At 48.4% G+C, this 22575-nt stretch overlaps 1 protein-coding gene across 1 annotated transcript in view; it reads left to right on the forward strand.

The window, feature by feature from the left end:
* The window catches only part of LOC109885876 (AT-rich interactive domain-containing protein 4B), a 239422-nt gene that overhangs the window by 194625 nt on the left and 22222 nt on the right, over positions 1 to 22575 (forward strand). The window contains exons 23-24 of the mRNA XM_031804853.1: positions 5318 to 5563; positions 6802 to 6948. Coding sequence (XP_031660713.1) covers positions 5318 to 5563; positions 6802 to 6948 — 393 coding nt within the window. The remainder of the gene's footprint in view (positions 1 to 5317; positions 5564 to 6801; positions 6949 to 22575) is intronic.

Raw genomic sequence — 22575 nt, forward strand, 5'->3', positions numbered from 1 at the left:
GACTTGGTCAGGTGGTTTAAGCATGTCCCAGTTTAGGTCACCTAGCAGGACAAATCCAGACTTAGTGTAAGGGGCCAGGAGAGAGTTTAGGGCAGGTAGGGTACAGGCCGGTGCTGATGGAGGACGATAATATCCAGCAACATTCAGCAAAGAGCAAAACTCGGCAAACAATAAATATCCCTTTTTCAGGACCTTGTCTTTCAAAGATAATTAGTAAACATCCAAGTAACGTCACAGATCTTCATTGTAAAGGGTTTAAACACTGTTTCCCATGCGTGTTCAATGAACCATAAACAATTAATGAACATGCACCTGCGGAACAGACGTTAAGACACTAACAGCTTACAGGCAAGTAAGGTCAGTTATGAAAACTTAAGACACTAAAGAGGCCTTTCTAATGACTCTGGAAAAACACCAAAAGAATGGGTCCCTGCTCATTTGCGTGAACGTGCCTTAAGCATGCTGCAAGGAGGCATGAAGACTGCAGATATGTTCAAGGCAATAAATTGCCATGTCCTTCTGTGAGACGCCTAAGACAGCGCGACAGGGAGACGGGAAGGACAGCTGATTGTCCTCGCAGTGGCAGACCACGTGTAACGTCACCTGCACAGGATCGGTACATCCGAACATCACACCCGCGGGACAGGTAAAGGATGGCAACAACAACTGCCCGAGTTACACCAGGAACGCTCAGTGCTCAGACTGTCCACAATAGGCTGAGAGAAGCTGGACTGAGGGCGTGTATGCCTGTTGTAAGACAGGTCCTCACCAGACATCACTGGCAACATCGTCGCCTATGGGCACAAACCCACCGTCGCTGGACCAGACAGGACTGGCAAAATAGTGCTCTTCACTGACGAGTCGCGCTTTTGTTCACCGGGGGTGATGGTCGGATTCGCGTTTATTGTCGAAGGAACGAGGCCTGTACTCTGGAGGGGGATCGATTTGGAGGTGGAGGGTCTGTCATGGTCTGGGGCGGTGTGTCACAGCATCGTCGGACTTAGCTTGTTGTCATTGCAGGCAATCTCAACGCTGTGTGTTACAGGAAAGACATCCTCCTCTCTCATGTGGTACCCTTCCTGCAGGCTCATCCTGACATGACCCTCCAGCATGACAATGCCACCAGCCATACTCCTCGTTCTGTGCGTGATCTCCTGCAAGACAGGAATGTCAGTGTTCTGCCATGGCCAGCGAAGAGCCTGGATCTCAATCCCATTGAGCACGTCTGAGACCTGTTGGATCGGAGGGTGAGGGCTAGGGCCATTTTCCCCCAGAAACGTGCAGGTGCCTTGGTGGAAGAGTCGGGTAACATCTCACAGCAGGAACTGGAAAATCTGGTGCAGTCCATGAGGAGATGCACTGCAGTACTTAATGCAGCTGGTGGCCACACCAGATACTGACTGTTACTTTTGACCCCCCCCTCCCTCCCTCCCTCCCTTTGTTCAGGGTCACATTATTCCATGTCTGTGGAACTTGTTCAGTTTATGTCTCAGTTGTTGAATCTTGTTATGTTCATACAAATATTTCTACATGTTAAGTTTGCTGAAAAATAGACGCAGTTGACAGTGAGAGGACAGTTATTTTTGGGGCTGAAAACCAGATAATCAAGTTGTTTGGGGACAGACTTGGTGGAGACACCCGAGCACTGAAGGTGGAAGATCTGTCTTGACAAAAAAAAAACGTTATAACCAGAAAGGTTAACATCGGTATTCAAAACACTTCCTTACGTCTCAGTAATGACCAACACATCTGGTGCTGTGAACCTTCCTTACGTCTCAGTAATGACCAACACATCTGGTGCTGTGAACCTTCCTTACGTCTCAGTAATGACCAACACATCTGGTGCTGTGAACCCAGACTTTTATGAGAGCAGAACTCAGTGAAGCAGATATAAGAACACAAGTCAGAATTGGGGCAACAGTAGATGGGCCAGGGTGTACATGCACATATCCAGACATCATCAACAGTAATACAATCAAGGCACAGCGGAGGACAGGGAGAGCTCTGCAATGCTGATTTATGACATCTGAATGTGCATCAGATGGCAACAAGATCATGTTGTACAGCAATTTCATCAGGTAACATGAATACAAAGCCGGCGAGAGGTGGTTAGAATAGGATGGGAGGCCAAAAGTCTGTGTAACCAATAGAGAGTCAGAGTCCTCAGTGTGGGAACAAACAGTCTGTCCCACGGTCGGGTAAAGAAAGTTTGTAGTCAACAAAGTATGCAGGAGTCATATAGCAAAATGCACAAGAAAAACATTAAATATATAACAGGGCCATTTTAACTTCAGAGTCACTCACCCCAACAGTGCCTGTGTGCTGGAGGCGAGCGAAAGCTTGGGAGAGAGGAGTGAGTGTGTTGGGGGTACCTGTACCAGACAGGGGGAGACAGGCCATGGAGAGAGGGGGGAGTGTAGTGGAGGTACCTGTACCAGACAGGGGGAGACAGGCCAGGGAGAGAGGGGGGAGTGTGTTGGAAGTTCCGGTACCAGACAGGGGGAGACAGGCCAGGGAGAGAGGGGGGAGTGTGGTGGAGGTACCTGTACCAGACAGGGGGAGACAGGCCAGGGAGAGAGGGGGGAGTGTGGTGGAGGTACCTGTACCAGACAGGGGGAGACAGGCCAGGGAGAGAGGGGGGAGTGTGGTGGGGGTACCTGTACCAGACAGGGGGAGACAGGCCAGGGAGAGAGGGGGGAGTGTGGTGGAGGTACCTGTACCAGACAGGGGGAGACAGACCATGGAGAGAGGGGGGAGTGTAGTGGAGGTACCTGTACCAGACAGGGGGAGACAGGCCAGGGAGAGAGGGGGGAGTGTGGTGGAGATACCTGTACCAGACAGGGGGAGACGGGCCAGGGAGAGAGGGGGGAGTGTGGTGGAGATACCTGTACCAGACAGGGGGAGACGGGCCAGGGAGAGAGGGGGGAGTGTGTTGGAGGTACCTGTACCAGACAGGGGAGACAGACCAGGGAGAGAGGGGGGAGTGTGGTGGAGGTACCTGTACCAGACAGGGGAGACAGACCAGGGAGAGAGGGGGGAGTGTGGTGGAGGTACCTGTACCAGACAGGGGGAGACAGACCAGGTAGAGAGGGGAGAGTGTGGTGGGGGTACCTGTACCAGACAGGGGGAGACAGACCATGGAGAGAGGGGGGAGTGTAGTGGAGGTACCTGTACTAGACAGGGGGAGACAGGCCAGGGAGAGAGGGGGGAGTGTGGTGGAGGTACCTGTACCAGACAGGGGGAGATAGAGGGGGGGGAGTGTGGTGGGGGTACCTGTACTAGACAGGGGGAGACAGACCAGGGAGAGAGGGGGGAGTGTGTTGGAAGTACCTGTACCAGACAGGGGGAGATAGAGAGGGGGGAGTGTGGTGGCGGTACCTGTACCAGATAGGGGGAGACAGACCAGGGAGAGAGGGGGGAGTGTGTTGGAAGTACCTGTACCAGACAGGGGGAGACAGGCCAGGGAGAGAGGGGGGAGTGTAGTGGAGGTACCTGTACCAGACAGGGGGAGGTAGAGAGGGGGGAGTGTGGTGGGGGTACCTGTACCAGACAGGGGGAGACAGACCAGGGAGAGAGGGGGGAGTGTAGTGGAGGTACCTGTACCAGACAGGGGGAGACAGGCCAGGGAGAGAGGGGGGAGTGTAGTGGAGGTACCTGTACCAGACAGGGGGAGACAGGCCAGGGAGAGAGGGGGGAGTGTAGTGGAGGTACCTGTACCAGACAGGGGGAGACAGACCAGGGAGAGAGGGGGGAGTGTAGTGGAGGAACCTGTACCAGACAGGGGGAGACAGACCAGGTAGAAAGGGGAGAGTGTGGTGGGGGTACCTGTACCAGACAGGGGGAGACAGACCAGGTAGAGAGGGGAGAGTGTGGTGGGGGTACCTGTACCAGACAAGGGGAGACAGGCCAGGGAGAGAGGGGGGAGTGTAGTGGAGGTACCTGTACCAGACAGGGGGAGACAGACCAGGTAGAGAGGGGAGAGTGTGGTGGGGGTACCTGTACCAGACAGGGGGAGACAGACCAGGGAGAGAGGGGGGAGTGTAGTGGAGGTACCTGTACCAGACAGGGGGAGACAGGCCAGGGAGAGAGGGGGGAGTGTGGTGGGGGTACCTGTACCAGACAGGGGGAGACAGACCAGGGAGAGAGGGGGGAGTGTAGTGGAGGTACCTGTACCAGACAGGGGGAGACAGACCAGGACAGACGGGAAACAGATCGCCAGGTGGAATCCAAGCAGCAGTGCAGCAGATAGGGGGAGTAGGCGTCACACCCACTTGGGAGAAGCTTTTATCTCTGGAGGCAGATTTCTTGTAGAAAATGCCAGTGAATGGTCTTAAACAGGAGGGTGCTTCAAAGGGCGCGTCAAAGACTCCTGCCACTTGTTGGGCCCGAAGGCCTTTTACTTCACACCTTAGTGCTAATTGAATTTGCTCAGTTCAGGTTGGAATGGTATCCTCGGGTCTCTGCTGTTTGTTGGCTTGAGCCGTATAGCTTGGGAAAATAATACCTTGGAAGGTATTATCTGGCCCTCTACTAGGGCTGGTGAATCTGGCCCTCCACTAGGGCTGGTGAATCTGGCCCTCCACTAGGGTCCACTAGGGCTGGTGAATCTGGCCCTCCACTAGGGCTGGTGAATCTGGCCCTCCACTAGGGCTGGTGAATCTGGCCCTCCACTAGGGTTGGTAAATCTGGCCCTCCGCTAGGGCTGGTGAATCTGGCCCTCTACTAGGGCTGGTGCATCTGGCCCTCCACTAGGGCTGGTGAATCTGGCCCTCCACTAGGGTTGGTGAATCTGGCCCTCCACTAGGGTTGGTGAATCTGGCCCTCCACTAGGGTTGGTGAATCTGGCCCTCCACTAGGGTTGGTGAATCTGGCCCTCCACTAGGGTTGGTGAATCTGGCCCTCCACTAGGGCTGGTGAATCTGGCCCTCCACTAGGGCTGGTGAATCTGGCCCTCCACTAGGGCTGGTGAATCTGGCCCTCCACTAGGGCTGGTGAATCTGGCCCTCCACTAGGGCTGGTGAATCTGGCCCTCTACTAGGGCTGGTGAATCTGGCCCTCCACTAGGGCTGGTGAATCTGGCCCTCCACTAGGGCTGGTGAATCTGGCCCTCCACTAGGGCTGGTGAATCTGGCCCTCCACTAGGGCTGGTGAATCTGGCTGTAGAACGTCTTCAAATGTTCATTCTAACAACTCTCCAAGCACGAGCAATTACCAACGAAGGAATGAATCTACTTGTAAAAGTTGTTCAAATGAAAAATACGTTTGTAGCTAATTAATATCTTCTCCTTCCTGTCCTGTCATCCCCTCCCCCCTACAGCCCACAGCAGTGACAGTGAAGACCAGTTAGTGGGTGAGAGTATGGCTAAGTCTTCAGCCTCCAAGACCCATGGTGCAGCAGACATGAAGGGGTCCATCTCCCCCAAGTGTCTCAGCCAGGGACAGGTTGAGGGACACACACCTCCATCCAGCCAGAAGTACCACAAGGAGCAGCAGCATGGGTACCCTGACCACAGAGCGCACCATGGCAGAACAGCATCTGTCTACAAGTGGAGCGTCCAGATGTGTAAGTGTGCCTCAACCAACCCTGACTGTCTTTCAGAGCCTCAACCAACCCTGACTGTCTTTCAGAGCCTCAACCAACCCTAGCTGTCTTTCACAGAGCCTCAACCAACCCTGGCTGTCTTTCACAGAGCCTCAACCAACCCTGGCTGTCTTTCACAGAGCCTCAACCAACCCTGACTGTCTTTCACAGAGCCTCAACCAACCCTGACTGTCTTTCACAGAGCCTCAACCAACCCTGGCTGTCTTTCACAGAGCCTCAACCAACCCTGGCTGTCTTTCACAGAGCCTCAACCAACCCTGGCTGTCTTTCACAGAGCCTCAACCAACCCTGGCTGTCTTTCACAGAGCCTCAAGCCCTCCAGATTGATGCTAGCTACAGGAATTCTCATCTACGTCCCACCAGATTGTCTGTTACTGTACAAGTAGATTTGTCAGACAGAACCCTTTGTGATCACACAGAGGGCAATGGACAGAGGACTGACTAGTTTTATACTGTTTGGTTTAGCTTTCTACTCTGAAACAACCCACTGATTCCTCTCCTTTCAATATTTCTATTCTGAAACACCCCAGTGTTCTCTCTGTTACAACCTGGCTCAAGATTGTAACAATAGGAAACCACACACTGAGTAAAGGAATAACAATATGAATGTATTCCATAAATAAACTAAACTCACAACAATAATCAGATGAGGCATGAAGGTCAGTAAATTAGGTGTCAACTGCCAAAGCCACAACAAAATAACCAAAGGTATGCACGGAGAGAGGAATCACTTTTTGCCACAGCTGAGCTTTCACAGGTGGTGTGCCCCATCAGCACTGACCACCCTCCCAGCTCCGCCCACCTCTCCTACTCTTCCCACCAATCTCCTGCAGGAAGTAAGCACAGCAAAACTCAGTAGATAGAGCAGGGAGGAGCCGTCACATCTCCTTTCAATGTTTCTACTCTGAAACACCTCACTGATTCCTCTCCTTTCAATGTGACAACCCACTGAGTCCTCTCCTTTCAATGTTTCTACTCTGAAACATCCCACTGAGTCCTCTCCTTTCAATGTTTCTACTCTGAAACATCCCACTGAGTCCTCTCCTTTCAATGTTTCTACTCTGAAACATCCCACTGAGTCCTCTCCTTTCAATGTTTCTACTCTGAAACATCCCACTGAGTCCTCTCCTTTCAATGTTTCTACTCTGAAACATCCCACTGAGTCCTCTCCTTTCAATGTTGTTCCTCTCCTCCCCTAGCGGACCTGGAGAAGATGTGTAGTCTGGAGAGGATCTCCTTCCTCCAGGAGAAGCTGCAGGACATCAGGAACCACTACCTGTCTCTCAAGTCTGAGGTGGCCTCCATCGACAGACGACGCAAACGCATCAAGAAGAAAGAGAGAGAGAGTGAGTCATCATAATTGACAGTTTATTTGCTACCAGAGCTGTTATGGTAAACACAATAAAAAGAGAGAGGAAGAAATGTAGTTTCTAACCCTGTAGTACTGTAGTACTGTAGCTGGAGACCGAGACCATCCCTGTAGTACTGTAGTACTGTAGCTGGAGACCAAGACAATCCCTTTAGTACTGTAGTACTGTAGCTGGAGACCAAGACAATCCCTGTAGTACTGTAGTACTGTAGCTGGAGACCGAGACCATCCCTGTAGTACTGTAGCTGGAGACCGAGACAATCCCTGTAGTACTGTAGTACTGTAGCTGGAGACCGAGACCATCCCTGTAGTACTGTAGTACTGTAGCTGGAGACCGAGACCATCCCTGTAGTACTATAGTACTGTAGCTGGAGACCAAGACAATCCCTGTTGTACTGTAGCTGGAGACCAAGACAATCCCTTTAGTACTGTAGCTGGAGACCAAGACAATCCCTTTAGTACTGTAGCTGGAGACCAAGACAATCCCTTTAGTACTGTAGTACTGTAGCTGGAGACCAAGACAATCCCTTTAGTACTGAGGTACTGTAGCTGGAGACCAAGACAATCCCTTTAGTACTGTAGCTGGAGACCAAGACAATCCCTTTAGTACTGTAGTACTGTAGCTGGAGACCAAGACAATCCCTGTAGTACTGTAGTACTGTAGCTGGAGACCAAGACAATCCCTGTAGTACTGTAGTACTGTAGCTGGAGACCAAGACAATCCCTGTAGTACTGTAGTACTGTAGCTGGAGACCAAGACAATCCCTGTAGTACTGAGGTACTGTAGCTGGAGACCAAGACAATCCCTTTAGTACTGTAGCTGGAGACCAAGACAATCCCTGTAGTACTGTAGCTGGAGACCAAGACAATCCCTGTAGTACTGTAGTACTGCAGCTGGAGACCAAGACAATCCCTGTAGTACTATAGTACTGTAGCTGGAGACCAAGACAATCCCTGTAGTACTGTAGTACTGTAGCTGGAGACCAAGACAATCCCTGTAGTACTGTAGTACTGTAGCTGGAGACCAAGACAATCCCTGTAGTACTGAGGTACTGTAGCTGGAGACCAAGACAATCCCTTTAGTACTGTAGCTGGAGACCAAGACAATCCCTGTAGTACTGTAGCTGGAGACCGAGACAATCCCTGTAGTACTGAGGTACTGTAGTACTGTAGCTGGAGACCAAGACAATCCCTGTAGTACTGTAGCTGGAGACCGAGACAATCCCTGTAGTACTGTAGTACTGTAGCTGGAGACCAAGACAATCCCTGTAGTACTGTAGTACTGTAGCTGGAGACCAAGACAATCCCTGTAGTACTGTAGTACTGTAGCTGGAGACCGAGACAATCCCTGTAGTACTGTAGTACTGTAGCTGGAGACCAAGACAATCCCTGTAGTACTGTAGTACTGTAGCTGGAGACCAAGACAATCCCTGTAGTACTGTAGCTGGAGACCGAGACAATCCCTGTAGTACTGTAGTACTGTAGCTGGAGACCAAGATAATCCCTGTAGTACTGTAGTAATGTAGCTGGAGACCGAGACCATCCCTGTAGTACTGTAGCTGAAGACCGAGACAATCCCTGTAGTACTGTAGCTGGAGACCGAGACAATCCCTGTAGTACTGTAGTACTGCAGCTGGAGACCGAGACAATCCCTGTAGTACTGAGGTACTGTAGCTGGAGACCTAGACAATCCCTGTAGTACTGTAGTACTGTAGCTGGAGACCAAGACAATCCCTGTAGTACTGTAGCTGGAGACCGAGACCATCCCTGTAGTACTGTAGTACTGTAGCTGGAGACCAAGACAATCCCTGTAGTACTGTAGTACTGTAGCTGGAGACCAAGACAATCCCTGTAGTACTGTAGCTGGAGACCGAGACCATCCCTGTAGTACTGTAGTACTGTAGCTGGAGACCGAGACAATCCCTGTAGTACTGTAGCTGGAGACCAAGACAATCCCTGTAGTACTATAGCTGGAGACCGAGACAATCCCTGTAGTACTGTAGTACTGTAGTTGGAGACCAAGACCATCCCTGTAGTACTGTAGCTGGAGACCAAGACAATCCCTGTAGTAATGTAGTTGGAGCCCAAGACAATCCCTGTAGTACTGTAGTACTGTAGCTGGAAACCAAGACAATCCCTGTAGTACTGTAATACTGTAGTACTGTAGCTGGAGACCGAGACAATCCCTGTTGTACTGTATCCTGTCTGAGGACTGTAGATTGATTGATAATGCTCTAGTGTATGTTGAATAGACCTAGTCTCCCAGACCAGACTTGTTCCCCAAGCTAGGAAGATCTGGTAACAACAAAGTAATAACCACCAGTATTTGAGTAAAGCCACAGTGTCTATGTATGCGGACTGCAACACTTAACAAAGAGCTGCAGTTCGTTTCAGAATGGGTGGCAAGGAATAAATGACTCCTAAATATTTGAATAAAGTATTGTTTTTTTATACAAATCATTCACCTAACCTTAAACCTGAAATAAATCCTGCACTAAATAATGTGCAAATAGAGCAAGTTGAGGTGACTAAACTGCTTGGCGTAACCCTGGATTGTAAAACTGTCATGGTCAAAACATATTGATACAACAGTAGTGTCATGACGTTGGCTAAGATGGGGAGAAGTCTGTCCATAATAAATCGCTGCTCTGCCTTCTTAACAACACTATCATCAAGGCAGGTCCTACAGGCCCTAGTTTAGTCACACCTCGACTACTGTTCAGTCGTGTGGTCAGGTGACACAAAGAGGGAGTTAGGAAAATTGTAATTGGCTCACAACAGGACAGCACGGCCCTTGGATGTACATACATTAATAATATGCATGTCAATCTCTCCTGGCTGAAAGTGGAGGAGAGATTGACTTCATCACTTCTTGTTTTTGTGAGAGGTATTGACATGTTGAATGCACCAATTGGCGTCGTTGTCCCCACAGTGACCGTACGTACATAACCCAACCAGAAGCCATGGATTACAGGCAACATCCACACTGAGCTCAAGGATAGAGCTGCCGCTTTCAAGGAGCGGGACCCTAACCCAGAAGCTTATAAGAAATCCTGCTATGCCCTCCGACGAACCATCAAACAGGAAAAGCTTCAATACAGGACTAAGATCGAATCGTAATACATCGGCTTTGACGCTCGTCGGATGTGGCAGGGCTAACAAACTGTTACAGACTACAAAGGGAAGCACAGCCGAGCGCTGCCCAGTGACACAAGCCTACTAGATGAGCTAAACTACTTCTATGCTCGCTTTGAGGCAAATAAACTGAAACATGCAAGAGAGCACCAGCTGTTCCGGAAGATTGTGTGATCACGCTCTCCACAGCCAATGTGAGTAAGACCTTTAAACAGGTCATCATTCACAAGGCCGCAGGGCCAAACGGATTACCAGCATGTGTACTGCGAGCATGCGCTGGCCAACTGGCAAGTGTCTTCACTGACATTTTCAACCTCTCCCTGTTCTAGTCTGTAATACCAACATGTTTTAAGCAGACCACCATAGTGCCTGTGCCGAAGAACACTAAGGTAACCTGCCGAAATAACTACTGCTCCGTAGCACTCGCATCTGTAGCCATGAAGTGCTTTGAAAGGCTGGTCATGGCTCACATCAGCACCATTATCCCAGAAATCCTAGACCCAATCCAATTTGCATACCGCCCCAACAGATCCACAGACGCTGCAATCTCTATTGCACTCTACACTGCCCTTTCTCACCTGGACAAAGGAACACCTATGTTAGAATGCTTTTCATTGACTAAAGCTCAGCTTTCAACACCATAGTGCCCTCAAAGCTCATCACTAAGCTAAGGACCCTGGGACGAAACACCTCCCTTTGCAACTGGATCCTGGGGTGCATGCTCAGTTCCCTCATGTACTCCCTGTTCACTCATGACTGCACGGCCAGGCACGACTCCAACACTGTCATTAAGTTTGCTGACGACACAACAGTGGTAGGCCTGAACACCAACAACGATGACACAGCCTATAGGGAGGAGGTCAGAGACCTGGCCGTGTGGTGCCAGGACAAGAACCTCTCCCTCAATGTGATCAAGACAAAGGAGATGGACTACAGGAAAAAGAGGGCGAGCACGCCCCCATTCTCATCGACCGGGCTGCAGTGGAGCAGGTTGAGAGCTTCAAGTTCCTTGGCGTCCACATCCCCAACAAACTAACATGGTCCAAACACACCAAGACAGTCGTGAAGAGGGCACGACAAAACCTATTCCCCCTCAGGAGACTGACAAGATTTGGCATGGGTCCTGAGATCCTCAAACGGTTTTACAGCTGCACCATCGAGATCACTGGTTGCATCACTGCCTGGTATGGCAGCTGCTCGGTCTCAGACCTCTATACCAGGCAGTGTCAGAGTAAGGCCCTCAAAATGGTCGAAGACTCCAGCCACCCTAGTCATAGACTCTTCTCTCTGCTATCACACGGCAAGCGGTACCGGAGCGCCAAGTCTAGGTCCAAGAGGTTTCTTAACAGCTTCTACCCCCCAAGCCATAAGACTCCTGAACATCTAATCAAAGGGCTACCCAGACTATTTGCATTGCTCCCCCCCCCCCCTCTTTTACACCGCTGATACTCTCTATTGTTATCATCTATGCATAGTCACTTTAACTCTACCTACATGTACATATTACCTCAACTAACCAGCACATTGACTCTGTACCAGTACCCCCCTGTATATAGTCTTGCTATTGTTATTTTACTGCTGCTCATTAATTACTTGTTACTTTTATTTCTTATTCTTATTCAGCGCATGTGACTAATAAAATTTGATTTGATATCTTTATAGAAAAGTTTACAAATATGGCTTGTTTATTGATGGCGCTGGCAGCGACCAGTCGGAGGCTTTTTCTCTCTTTACACTCTTGGATCGGAACGGGTCTGAATGGACATGAGGACTTCTAAGCTACAGACTTCTAAGCTACAGACTTCTAAGCTACAGACTTCTAAGCTACAGACTTCTAAGCTACAGACTTCTAAGCTACAGACTTCTAAGCTACAGACTTCTAAGCTACAGACTTCTAAACCACAGACTTCTAAGCCACAGACTTCTAAGCCACAGACTTCTAAGCTACAGACTTCTACTCCACTTCTGCATCATCTGACCACCATGTTGTTTCTGCATCATTTGACCACCATGTTGTTTCTGACCACCATGTTGTTTCTGCATCATCTGACCACCATGTTGTTTCTGACCACCATGTTGTTTCTGCTCCATCTGACCACCATGTTGTTTCTGCATCATCTGACCACCATGTTGTTTCTGCTCCATCTGACCACCATGTTGTTTCTGCTCCATCTGACCACCATGTTGTTTCTGCTCCATCATACCACCATGTTGTTTCTGCTCCATCTGACCACCATGTTGTTTCTGCTCCATCTGACCACCATGTTGTTTCTGCTCCATCTGACCACCATGTTGTTTCTGCTCCATCTGACCACCATGTTGTTTCTGCATCATCTGACCACCATGTTGTTTCTGCATCATCTGACCACCATGTTGTTTCTGACCACCATGTTGTTTCTGCATCATCTGACCACCATGTTGTTTCTGCATCATCTGACCACCATGTTGTTTCTGACCACCATGTTGTTTCTGCATCATCTGTCCACCATGTTGTTTCTGCATCATCTGACCACCATGTTGTTTCTGCATCATCTGACCACCATGTTGTTTCTTCTCCATCTGACCACCATCAAATCAAATCAAATCAAATTTATTTATATAGCCCTTCGTACATCAGCTGATATCTCAAAGTGCTGTACAGAAACCCAGCCTAAAACCCCAAACAGCAAGCAATGCAGGTGGAGAAGCACGGTGGCTAGGAAAAACTCCCTAGAAAGGCCAATACCTAGGAAGACACCTAGAGAGGAACCAGGCTATGTGGGGTGGCCAGTCCTCTTCTGGCTGTGCCGGGTGGAGATTATAACAGAACATGGTCAAGATGTTCAATGTTCATAAATGACCAGCATGGTCGAATAATAATAAGGCAGAACAGTTGAAACTAGAGCAGCAGCACAGTCAGGTGGAAGTTGAAACTGGAGCAGCAGCATGGCCAGGTAGACTGGGGACAGCAAGGAGTCATCATGTCAGGTAGTCCTGGGGCATGGTCCTAGGGCTCAGGTCAGTTGAAACTGGAACAGCAGCATGGCCAGGTGGACTGGGGACAGCAAGGAGTCATCATGTCAGGTAGTCCTGGGGCATGGTCCTAGGGCTCAGGTCCTCCGAGAGAGAGAAAGAAAGAGAGAAGGAGAGAATTAGAGAACGCACACTTAGATTCACACAGGACACCGAATAGGACAGGAGAAGTACTCCAGATATAACAAACTGACCCCAGCCCCCCGACACATAAACTACTGCAGCATAAATACTGGAGGCTGAGACAGGAGGGGTCAGGAGACACTGTGGCCCCATCATCTGACCACCATGTTGTTTCTGACCACCATGTTGTTTCTGCATCATCTGACCACCATGTTGTTTCTGCATCATCTGACCACCATGTTGTTTCTGACCACCATGTTGTTTCTGCATCATCTGTCCACCATGTTGTTTCTGCATCATCTGACCACCATGTTGTTTCTGCTCCATCTGACCACCATGTTGTTTCTGCATCATCTGACCACCATGTTGTTTCTGCATCATCTGACCACCATGTTGTTTCTCCTCCATCTGACCACCATGTTGTTTCTTCTCCATCTGACCACCATGTTGTTTCTGCTCCATCTGACCACCATGTTGTGTCTGCTCCATATGACCACCATGTTGTTTCTGCTCCATCTGACCACCATTTTGTTTCTGACCACCATGTTGTTTCTGCATCATCTGACCACCATGTTGTTTCTGACCACCATGTTGTGTCTGACCACCATGTTGTTTCTGCATCATCTGTCCACCATGTTGTTTCTGCATCATCTGACCACCATGTTGTTTCTGCATCATCTGACCACCATGTTGTTTCTTCTCCATCTGACCACCATGTTGTTTCTGACCACCATGTTGTTTCTGACCACCATGTTGTTTTTGCATCATCTGACCACCATGTTGTTTCTGCATCATCTGACCACCATGTTGTTTCTGACCACCATGTTGTTTCTGACCACCATGTTGTTTCTGCATCATCTGACCACCGTGTTGTTTCTGCATCATCTGACCACCATGTTGTTTCTTCTCCATCTGACCACCATGTTGTTTCTGCTCCATCTGATCACCATCTTGTTTCTGCTCGATCTGACCACCATGTTGTTTCTGCTCCATCTGACCACCATGTTGTTTCTACTCCATCTGACCACCATGTTGTTTCTGACCACCATGTTGTTTCTGCTCCATCTGACCACCATGTTGTTTCTGCTCCATCTGACCACCATGTTGTTTATGCTCCATCTGACCACCATGTTGTGTCTGCTCCATCTGACCACCATGTTGTTTCTGCTCCATCTGACCACCATGTTGTGCCTGACCACCATGTTGTTTCTGCATCATCTGACCACCATGTTGTTTCTGACCACCATGTTGTGTCTGCTCCATCTGACCACCATGTTGTTTCTGCTCCATCTGACCACCATGTTGTGCCTGACCACCATGTTGTTTCTGCATCATCTGACCACCATGTTGTTTCTGACCACCATGTTGTTTCTGCATCATCTGACCACCATGATGTTTCTGACCACCATGTTGTGTCTGACCACCATGTTGTTTCTGCATCATCTGACCACCATGTTGTTTCTGCATCATCTGACCACCATGTTGTTTCTGCTCCATCTAACCACCATGTTGTTTCTTCTCCATCTGACCACCATGTTGTTTCTGACCACCATGTTGTTTCTGCATCATCTGTCCACCATGTTGTTTCTGCATCATCTGACCACCATGTTGTTTCTGCTCCATCTGACCACCATGTTGTTTCTGCATCATCTGACCACCATGTTGTTTCTGCATCATCTGACCACCATGTTGTTTCTCCTCCATCTGACCACCATGTTGTTTCATCTCCATCTGACCACCATGTTGTTTCTGCTCCATCTGACCACCATGTTGTGTCTGCTCCATATGACCACCATGTTGTTTCTGCTCCATCTGACCACCATGTTGTTTCTGACCACCATGTTGTTTCTGCATCATCTGACCACCATGTTGTTTCTGACCACCATGTTGTGTCTGACCACCATGTTGTTTCTGCATCATCTGACCACCATGTTGTTTCTTCTCCATCTGACCACCATGTTGTTTCTGACCACCATGTTGTTTTTGCATCATCTGACCACCATGTTGTTTCTGCATCATCTGACCACCATGTTGTTTCTGACCACCATGTTGTTTCTGACCACCATGTTGTTTCTGCATCATCTGACCACCGTGTTGTTTCTGCATCATCTGACCACCATGTTGTTTCTGCTCGATCTGACCACCATGTTGTTTCTGCTCCATCTGACCACCATGTTGTTTCTACTCCATCTGACCACCATGTTGTTTCTGACCACCATGTTGTTTCTGCTCCATCTGACCACCATGTTGTTTCTGCTCCATCTGACCACCATGTTGTTTATGCTCCATCTGACCACCATGTTGTGTCTGCTCCATCTGACCACCATGTTGTTTCTGCTCCATCTGACCACCATGTTGTGTCTGCTCCATCTGACCACCATGTTGTTTCTGCTCCATCTGACCACCATGTTGTTTCTGACCACCATGTTGTTTCTGACCACCATGTTGTTTCTGCATCATCTGACCATCATGATGTTTCTGACCACCATGTTGTGTCTGACCACCATGTTGTTTCTGCATCATCTGACCACCATGTTGTTTCTGACCACCATGTTGTTTCTGCATCATCTGACCACCATGATGTTTCTGACCACCATGTTGTGTCTGACCACCATGTTGTTTCTGCATCATCTGTCCACCATGTTGTTTCTGCATCATCTGACCACCATGTTGTTTCTGCATCATCTGACCACCATGTAGTTTCTTCTCCATCTGACCACCATGTTGTTTCTGCATCATCTGACCACCATGTAGTTTCTTCTCCATCTGACCACCATGTTGTTTCTGCTCCATCTGACCACCATGTTGTTTCTGCTCCATCTGACCACCATGTTGTTTCTGCTCCATCTGACCACCATGTTGTTTCTGCTCCATCTGACCACCATGTTGTTTCTGCTCCATCTGACCACCATGTTGTTTCTACTCCATCTGACCACCATGTTGTTTCTGCATCATCTGACCACCATGTTGTTTCTTCTCCATCTGACCACCATGTTGTTTCTTCTCCATCTGACCACCATGTTGTTTCTTCTCCATCTGACCACCATGTTGTTTCTTCTCCATCTGACCACCATGTTGTTTCTGACCACCATGTTGTTTCTGCTCCATCTGACCACCATGTTGTTTCTGCTCCATCTGACCACCATGTTGTTTCTGCTCCATCTGACCACCATGTTGTTTCTGCTCCATCTGACCACCATGTTGTGTCTGCTCCATCTGACCACGATGTTGTTTCTGCTCCATCTGACCACCATGTTGTTTCTGACCACCATGTTGTTTCTGCTCCATCTGACCACCATGTTGTTTCTGACCACCATGTTGTTTCTGCTCCATCTGACCACCATGTTGTTTCTGCTCCATCTGACCACCATGTTGTTTCTGACCACCATGTTGTTTCTGCATCATCTGACCACCATGATGTTTCTGACCACCATGTTGTGTCTGACCACCATGTTGTTTCTGCATCATCTGTCCACCATGTTGTTTCTGCATCATCTGACCACCATGTTGTTTCTGCATCATCTGACCACCATGATGTTTCTGACCACCATGTTGTGTCTGACCACCATGTTGTTTCTGCATCATCTGTCCACCATGTTGTTTCTGCATCATCTGACCACCATGTTGTTTCTGCATCATCTGACCACCATGTTGTTTCTGCATCATCTGACCACCATGTAGTTTCTTCTCCATCTGACCACCATGTTGTTTCTGCTCCATCTGACCACCATGTTGTTTCTGCTCCATCTGACCACCATGTTGTTTCTGCTCCATCTGACCACCATGTTGTTTCTGACCACCATGTTGTTTCTGCTCCATCTGACCACCATGTTGTTTCTACTCCATCTGACCACCATGTTGTTTCTGCATCATCTGACCACCATGTTGTTTCTTCTCCATCTGACCACCATGTTGTTTCTTCTCCATCTGACCACCATGTTGTTTCTGCATCATCTGACCACCATGTTGTTTCTGACCACCATGTTGTTTCTGCTCCATCTGACCACCATGTTGTGTCTGCTCCATCTTACCACCATGTTGTTTCTGCTCCATCTGACCACCATGTTGTTTCTGACCACCATGTTGTTTCTGCTCCATCTGACCACCATGTTGTTTCTGACCACCATGTTGTTCTGCTCCATCTGACCACCATGTTGTTTCTGCTCCATCTGACCACCATGTTGTTTCTGCTCCATCTGACCACCATGTTGTTTCTGCTCCATCTGACCACCATGTTGTTTCTGCTCCATCTGACCCTCCATGTTGTTTCTTCTCCATCTGACCACCATGTTTTTTTCTTCTCCATCTGACCACCATGTTGTTTCTGCTCCATCTGACCACCATGTTGTTTCTGACCACCATGTTGTTTCTGCATCATCTGACCACCATGTTGTTTCTGCTCCATCTGACCACCATGTTGTTTCTGACCACCATGTTGTTTCTGCTCCATCTGACCACCATGTTGTTTCTGCTCCATCTGACCACCATGTTGTTTCTACTCCATCTGACCACCATGTTGTTTCTGCATCATCTGACCACCATGTTGTTTCTGCTCCATCTGACCACCATGTTGTTTCTGCTCCATCTGACCACCATGTTGTGTCTGCTCCATCTGACCACCATGTTGTTTCTGCATCATCTGACCACCATGTTGTTTCTGACCACCATGTTTTTTCTGCTCCATCTGACCACCATGTTGTGTCTGCTCCATCTGACCACCATGTTGTTTCTGCTCCATCTGACCACCATGTTGTTTTGCTGACCACCATTGCCTTTTCTGCCATCTGACCACCATGTGTTTCTGACCACCATGTTGTTTCTGCTCCATCTGACCACCATGTTGTTTCTGACCACCATGTTGTTTCTGCTCCATCTGACCACCATGTTGTTTCTGCTCCATCTGACCACCATGTTGTTTCTGCTCCATCTGACCACCATGTTGTTTCTGCTCCATCTGACCACCATGTTGTTTCTGCTCCATCTGACCCTCCATGTTGTTTCTTCTCCATCTGACCACCATGTTGTTTCTTCTCCATCTGACCACCATGTTGTTTCTGCTCCATCTGACCACCATGTTGTTTCTGACCACCATGGTGTTTCTGCATCATCTGACCACCATGTTGTTTCTGCTCCATCTGACCACCATGTTGTTTCTGCATCATCTGACCACCATGCTGTTTCTGCATCATCTGACCACCATGTTGTTCCTGCTCCATCTGACCACCATGTTGTTTCTGCATCATCTGACCACCATGTTGTTTCTGCATCATCTGACCACCATGTTGTTTCTGCTCCATCTGATCACCATGTTGTTTCTGCTCCATCTGACCACCATGTTGTTTCTGACCACCATGTTGTTTCTGCTCCATCTGACCACCATGTTGTTTCTGCTCCATCTGACCACCATGTTGTTTCTACTCCATCTGACCACCATGTTGTTTCTGCTCCATCTGACCACCATGTTGTTTCTGACCACCATGTTGTTTCTGACCACCAATTTGTTTCTACTCCATCTTACCACCATGTTGTGTCTGACCACCATGTTGTTTCTGCTCCATCTGACCACCATGTTGTTTCTACTCCATCTGACCACCATGTTGTTTCTGACCACCATGTTGTTTCTGCTCCATCTGACCACCATGTTGTTTCTTCTCCATCTGACCACCATGTTGTTTCTGCATCATCTGACCACCATGATGTTTCTGACCACCATGTTGTGTCTGACCACCATGTTGTTTCTGCATCATCTGTCCACCATGTTGTTTCTGCATCATCTGACCACCATGTTGTTTCTGCATCATCTGACCACCATGTTGTTTCTGCATCATCTGACCACCATGTTGTTTCTGCATCATCTGACCACCATGTAGTTTCTTCTCCATCTGACCACCATGTTGTTTCTGCTCCATCTGACCACCATGTTGTTTCTGCTCCATCTGACCACCATGTTGTTTCTGCTCCATCTGACCACCATGTTGTTTCTACTCCATCTGACCACCATGTTGTTTCTGCATCATCTGACCACCATGTTGTTTCTTCTCCATCTGACCACCATGTTGTTTCTTCTCCATCTGACCACCATGTTGTTTCTTCTCCATCTGACCACCATGTTGTTTCTGACCACCATGTTGTTTCTGCTCCATCTGACCACCATGTTGTTCTGCTCCATCTGACCACCATGTTGTTTCTACTCCATCTGACCACCATGTTGTTTCTGCATCATCTGACCACCATGTTGTTTCTGCTCCATCTGACCACCATGTTGTTTCTGCTCCATCTGACCACCATGTTGTGTCTGCTCCATCTGACCACGATGTTGTTTCTGCTCCATCTGACCACCATGTTGTTTCTGACCACCATGTTGTTTCTGCTCCATCTGACCACCATGTTGTTTCTGACCACCATGTTGTTTCTGCTCCATCTGACCACCATGTTGTTTCTGCTCCATCTGACCACCATGTTGTTTCTGACCACCATGTTGTTTCTGACCACCATGTTGTTTCTGCATCATCTGACCACCATGATGTTTCTGACCACCATGTTGTGTCTGACCACCATGTTGTTTCTGCATCATCTGTCCACCATGTTGTTTCTGCATCATCTGACCACCATGTTGTTTCTGCATCATCTGACCACCATGATGTTTCTGACCACCATGTTGTGTCTGACCACCATGTTGTTTCTGCATCATCTGTCCACCATGTTGTTTCTGCATCATCTGACCACCATGTTGTTTCTGCATCATCTGACCACCATGTTGTTTCTGCATCATCTGACCACCATGTAGTTTCTTCTCCATCTGACCACCATGTTGTTTCTGCTCCATCTGACCACCATGTTGTTTCTGCTCCATCTGACCACCATGTTGTTTCTGCTCCATCTGACCACCATGTTGTTTCTGCTCCATCTGACCACCATGTTGTTTCTGCTCCATCTGACCACCATGTTGTTTCTGCTCCATCTGACCCTCCATGTTGTTTCTTCTCCATCTGACCACCATGTTGTTTCTTCTCCATCTGACCACCATGTTGTTTCTGCTCCATCTGACCACCATGTTGTTTCTGACCACCATGTTGTTTCTGCATCATCTGACCACCATGTTGTTTCTGCTCCATCTGACCACCATGTTGTTTCTGCATCATCTGACCACCATGCTGTTCTGCATCATCTGACCACCATGTTGTTCCTGCTCCATCTGACCACCATGTTGTTTCTGCATCATCTGACCACCATGTTGTTTCTGCATCATCTGAACCACCATGTTGTTTCTGCTCCATCTGACCACCATGTTGTTTCTGCTCCATCTGACCACCATGTTGTTTCTGACCACCATGTTGTTTCTGCTCCATCTGACCACCATGTTGTTTCTGCTCCATCTGACCACCATGTTGTTTCTACTCCATCTGACCACCATGTTGTTTCTGCTCCATCTGACCACCATGTTGTTTCTGACCACCATGTTTTTCTGACCACCAATTTGTTTCTACTCCATCTTACCACCATGTTGTGTCTGACCACCATGTTGTTTCTGCTCCATCTGACCACCATGTTGTTTCTACTCCATCTGACCACCATGTTGTTTCTGACCACCATGTTGTTTCTGCTCCATCTGACCACCATGTTGTTTCTTCTCCATCTGACCACCATGTTGTTTCTGCATCATCTGACCACCATGATGTTTCTGACCACCATGTTGTGTCTGACCACCATGTTGTTTCTGCATCATCTGTCCACCATGTTGTTCTGCATCATCTGACCACCATGTTGTTTCTGCATCATCTGACCACCATGTTGTTTCTGCATCATCTGACCACCATGTTGTTTCTGCATCATCTGACCACCATGTAGTTTCTTCTCCATCTGACCACCATGTTGTTTCTGCTCCAATCTGACCACCATGTTGTTTCTGCTCCATCTGACCACCATGTTGTTTCTACTCCATCTGACCACCATGTTGTTTCTGCATCATCTGACCACCATGTTGTTTCTTCTCCATCTGACCACCATGTTGTTTCTTCTCCATCTGACCACCATGTTGTTTCTTCTCCATCTGACCACCATGTTGTTTCTTCTCCATCTGACCACCATGTTGTTTCTGCTCCATCTGACCACCATGTTGTTTCTGCTCCATCTGACCACCATGTTGTTTCTGCTCCATCTGACCACCATGTTGTTTCTGCTCCATCTGACCCTCCATGTTGTTTCTTCTCCATCTGACCACCATGTTGTTTCTTCTCCATCTGACCACCATGTTGTTTCTGCTCCATCTGACCACCATGTTGTTTCTGACCACCATGTTGTTTCTGCATCATCTGACCACCATGTTGTTTCTGCTCCATCTGACCACCATGTTGTTTCTGCATCATCTGACCACCATGCTGTTTCTGCATCATCTGACCACCATGTTGTTCCTGCTCCATCTGACCACCATGTTGTTTCTGCATCATCTGACCACCATGTTGTTTCTGCATCATCTGACCACCATGTTGTTTCTGCTCCATCTGACCACCATGTTGTTTCTGCTCCATCTGACCACCATGTTGTTTCTGACCACCATGTTGTTTCTGCTCCATCTGACCACCATGTTGTTTCTGCTCCATCTGACCACCATGTTGTTTTCTACTCCATCTGACCACCATGTTGTTTCTGCTCCATCTGACCACCATGTTGTTTCTGACCACCATGTTGTTTCTGACCACCAATTTGTTTCTACTCCATCTTACCACCATGTTGTGTCTGACCACCATGTTGTTTCTGCTCCATCTGACCACCATGTTGTTTCTACTCCATCTGACCACCATGTTGTTTCTGACCACCATGTTGTTTCTGCTCCATCTGACCACCATGTTGTTTCTTCTCCATCTGACCACCATGTTGTTTCTGCATCATCTGACCACCATGATGTTTCTGACCACCATGTTGTGTCTGACCACCATGTTGTTTCTGCATCATCTGTCCACCATGTTGTTTCTGCATCATCTGACCACCATGTTGTTTCTGCATCATCTGACCACCATGTTGTTTCTGCATCATCTGACCACCATGTTGTTTCTGCATCATCTGACCACCATGTAGTTTCTTCTCCATCTGACCACCATGTTGTTTCTGCTCCATCTGACCACCATGTTGTTTCTGCTCCATCTGACCACCATGTTGTTTCTGCTCCATCTGACCACCATGTTGTTTCTACTCCATCTGACCACCATGTTGTTTCTGCATCATCTGACCACCATGTTGTTTCTTCTCCATCTGACCACCATGTTGTTTCTTCTCCATCTGACCACCATGTTGTTTCTTCTCCATCTGACCACCATGTTGTTTCTTCTCCATCTGA

This window comes from Oncorhynchus kisutch, linkage group LG25 (assembly GCF_002021735.2).
Source record: "Oncorhynchus kisutch isolate 150728-3 linkage group LG25, Okis_V2, whole genome shotgun sequence".
Lineage (NCBI taxonomy): Eukaryota > Metazoa > Chordata > Actinopteri > Salmoniformes > Salmonidae > Oncorhynchus > Oncorhynchus kisutch.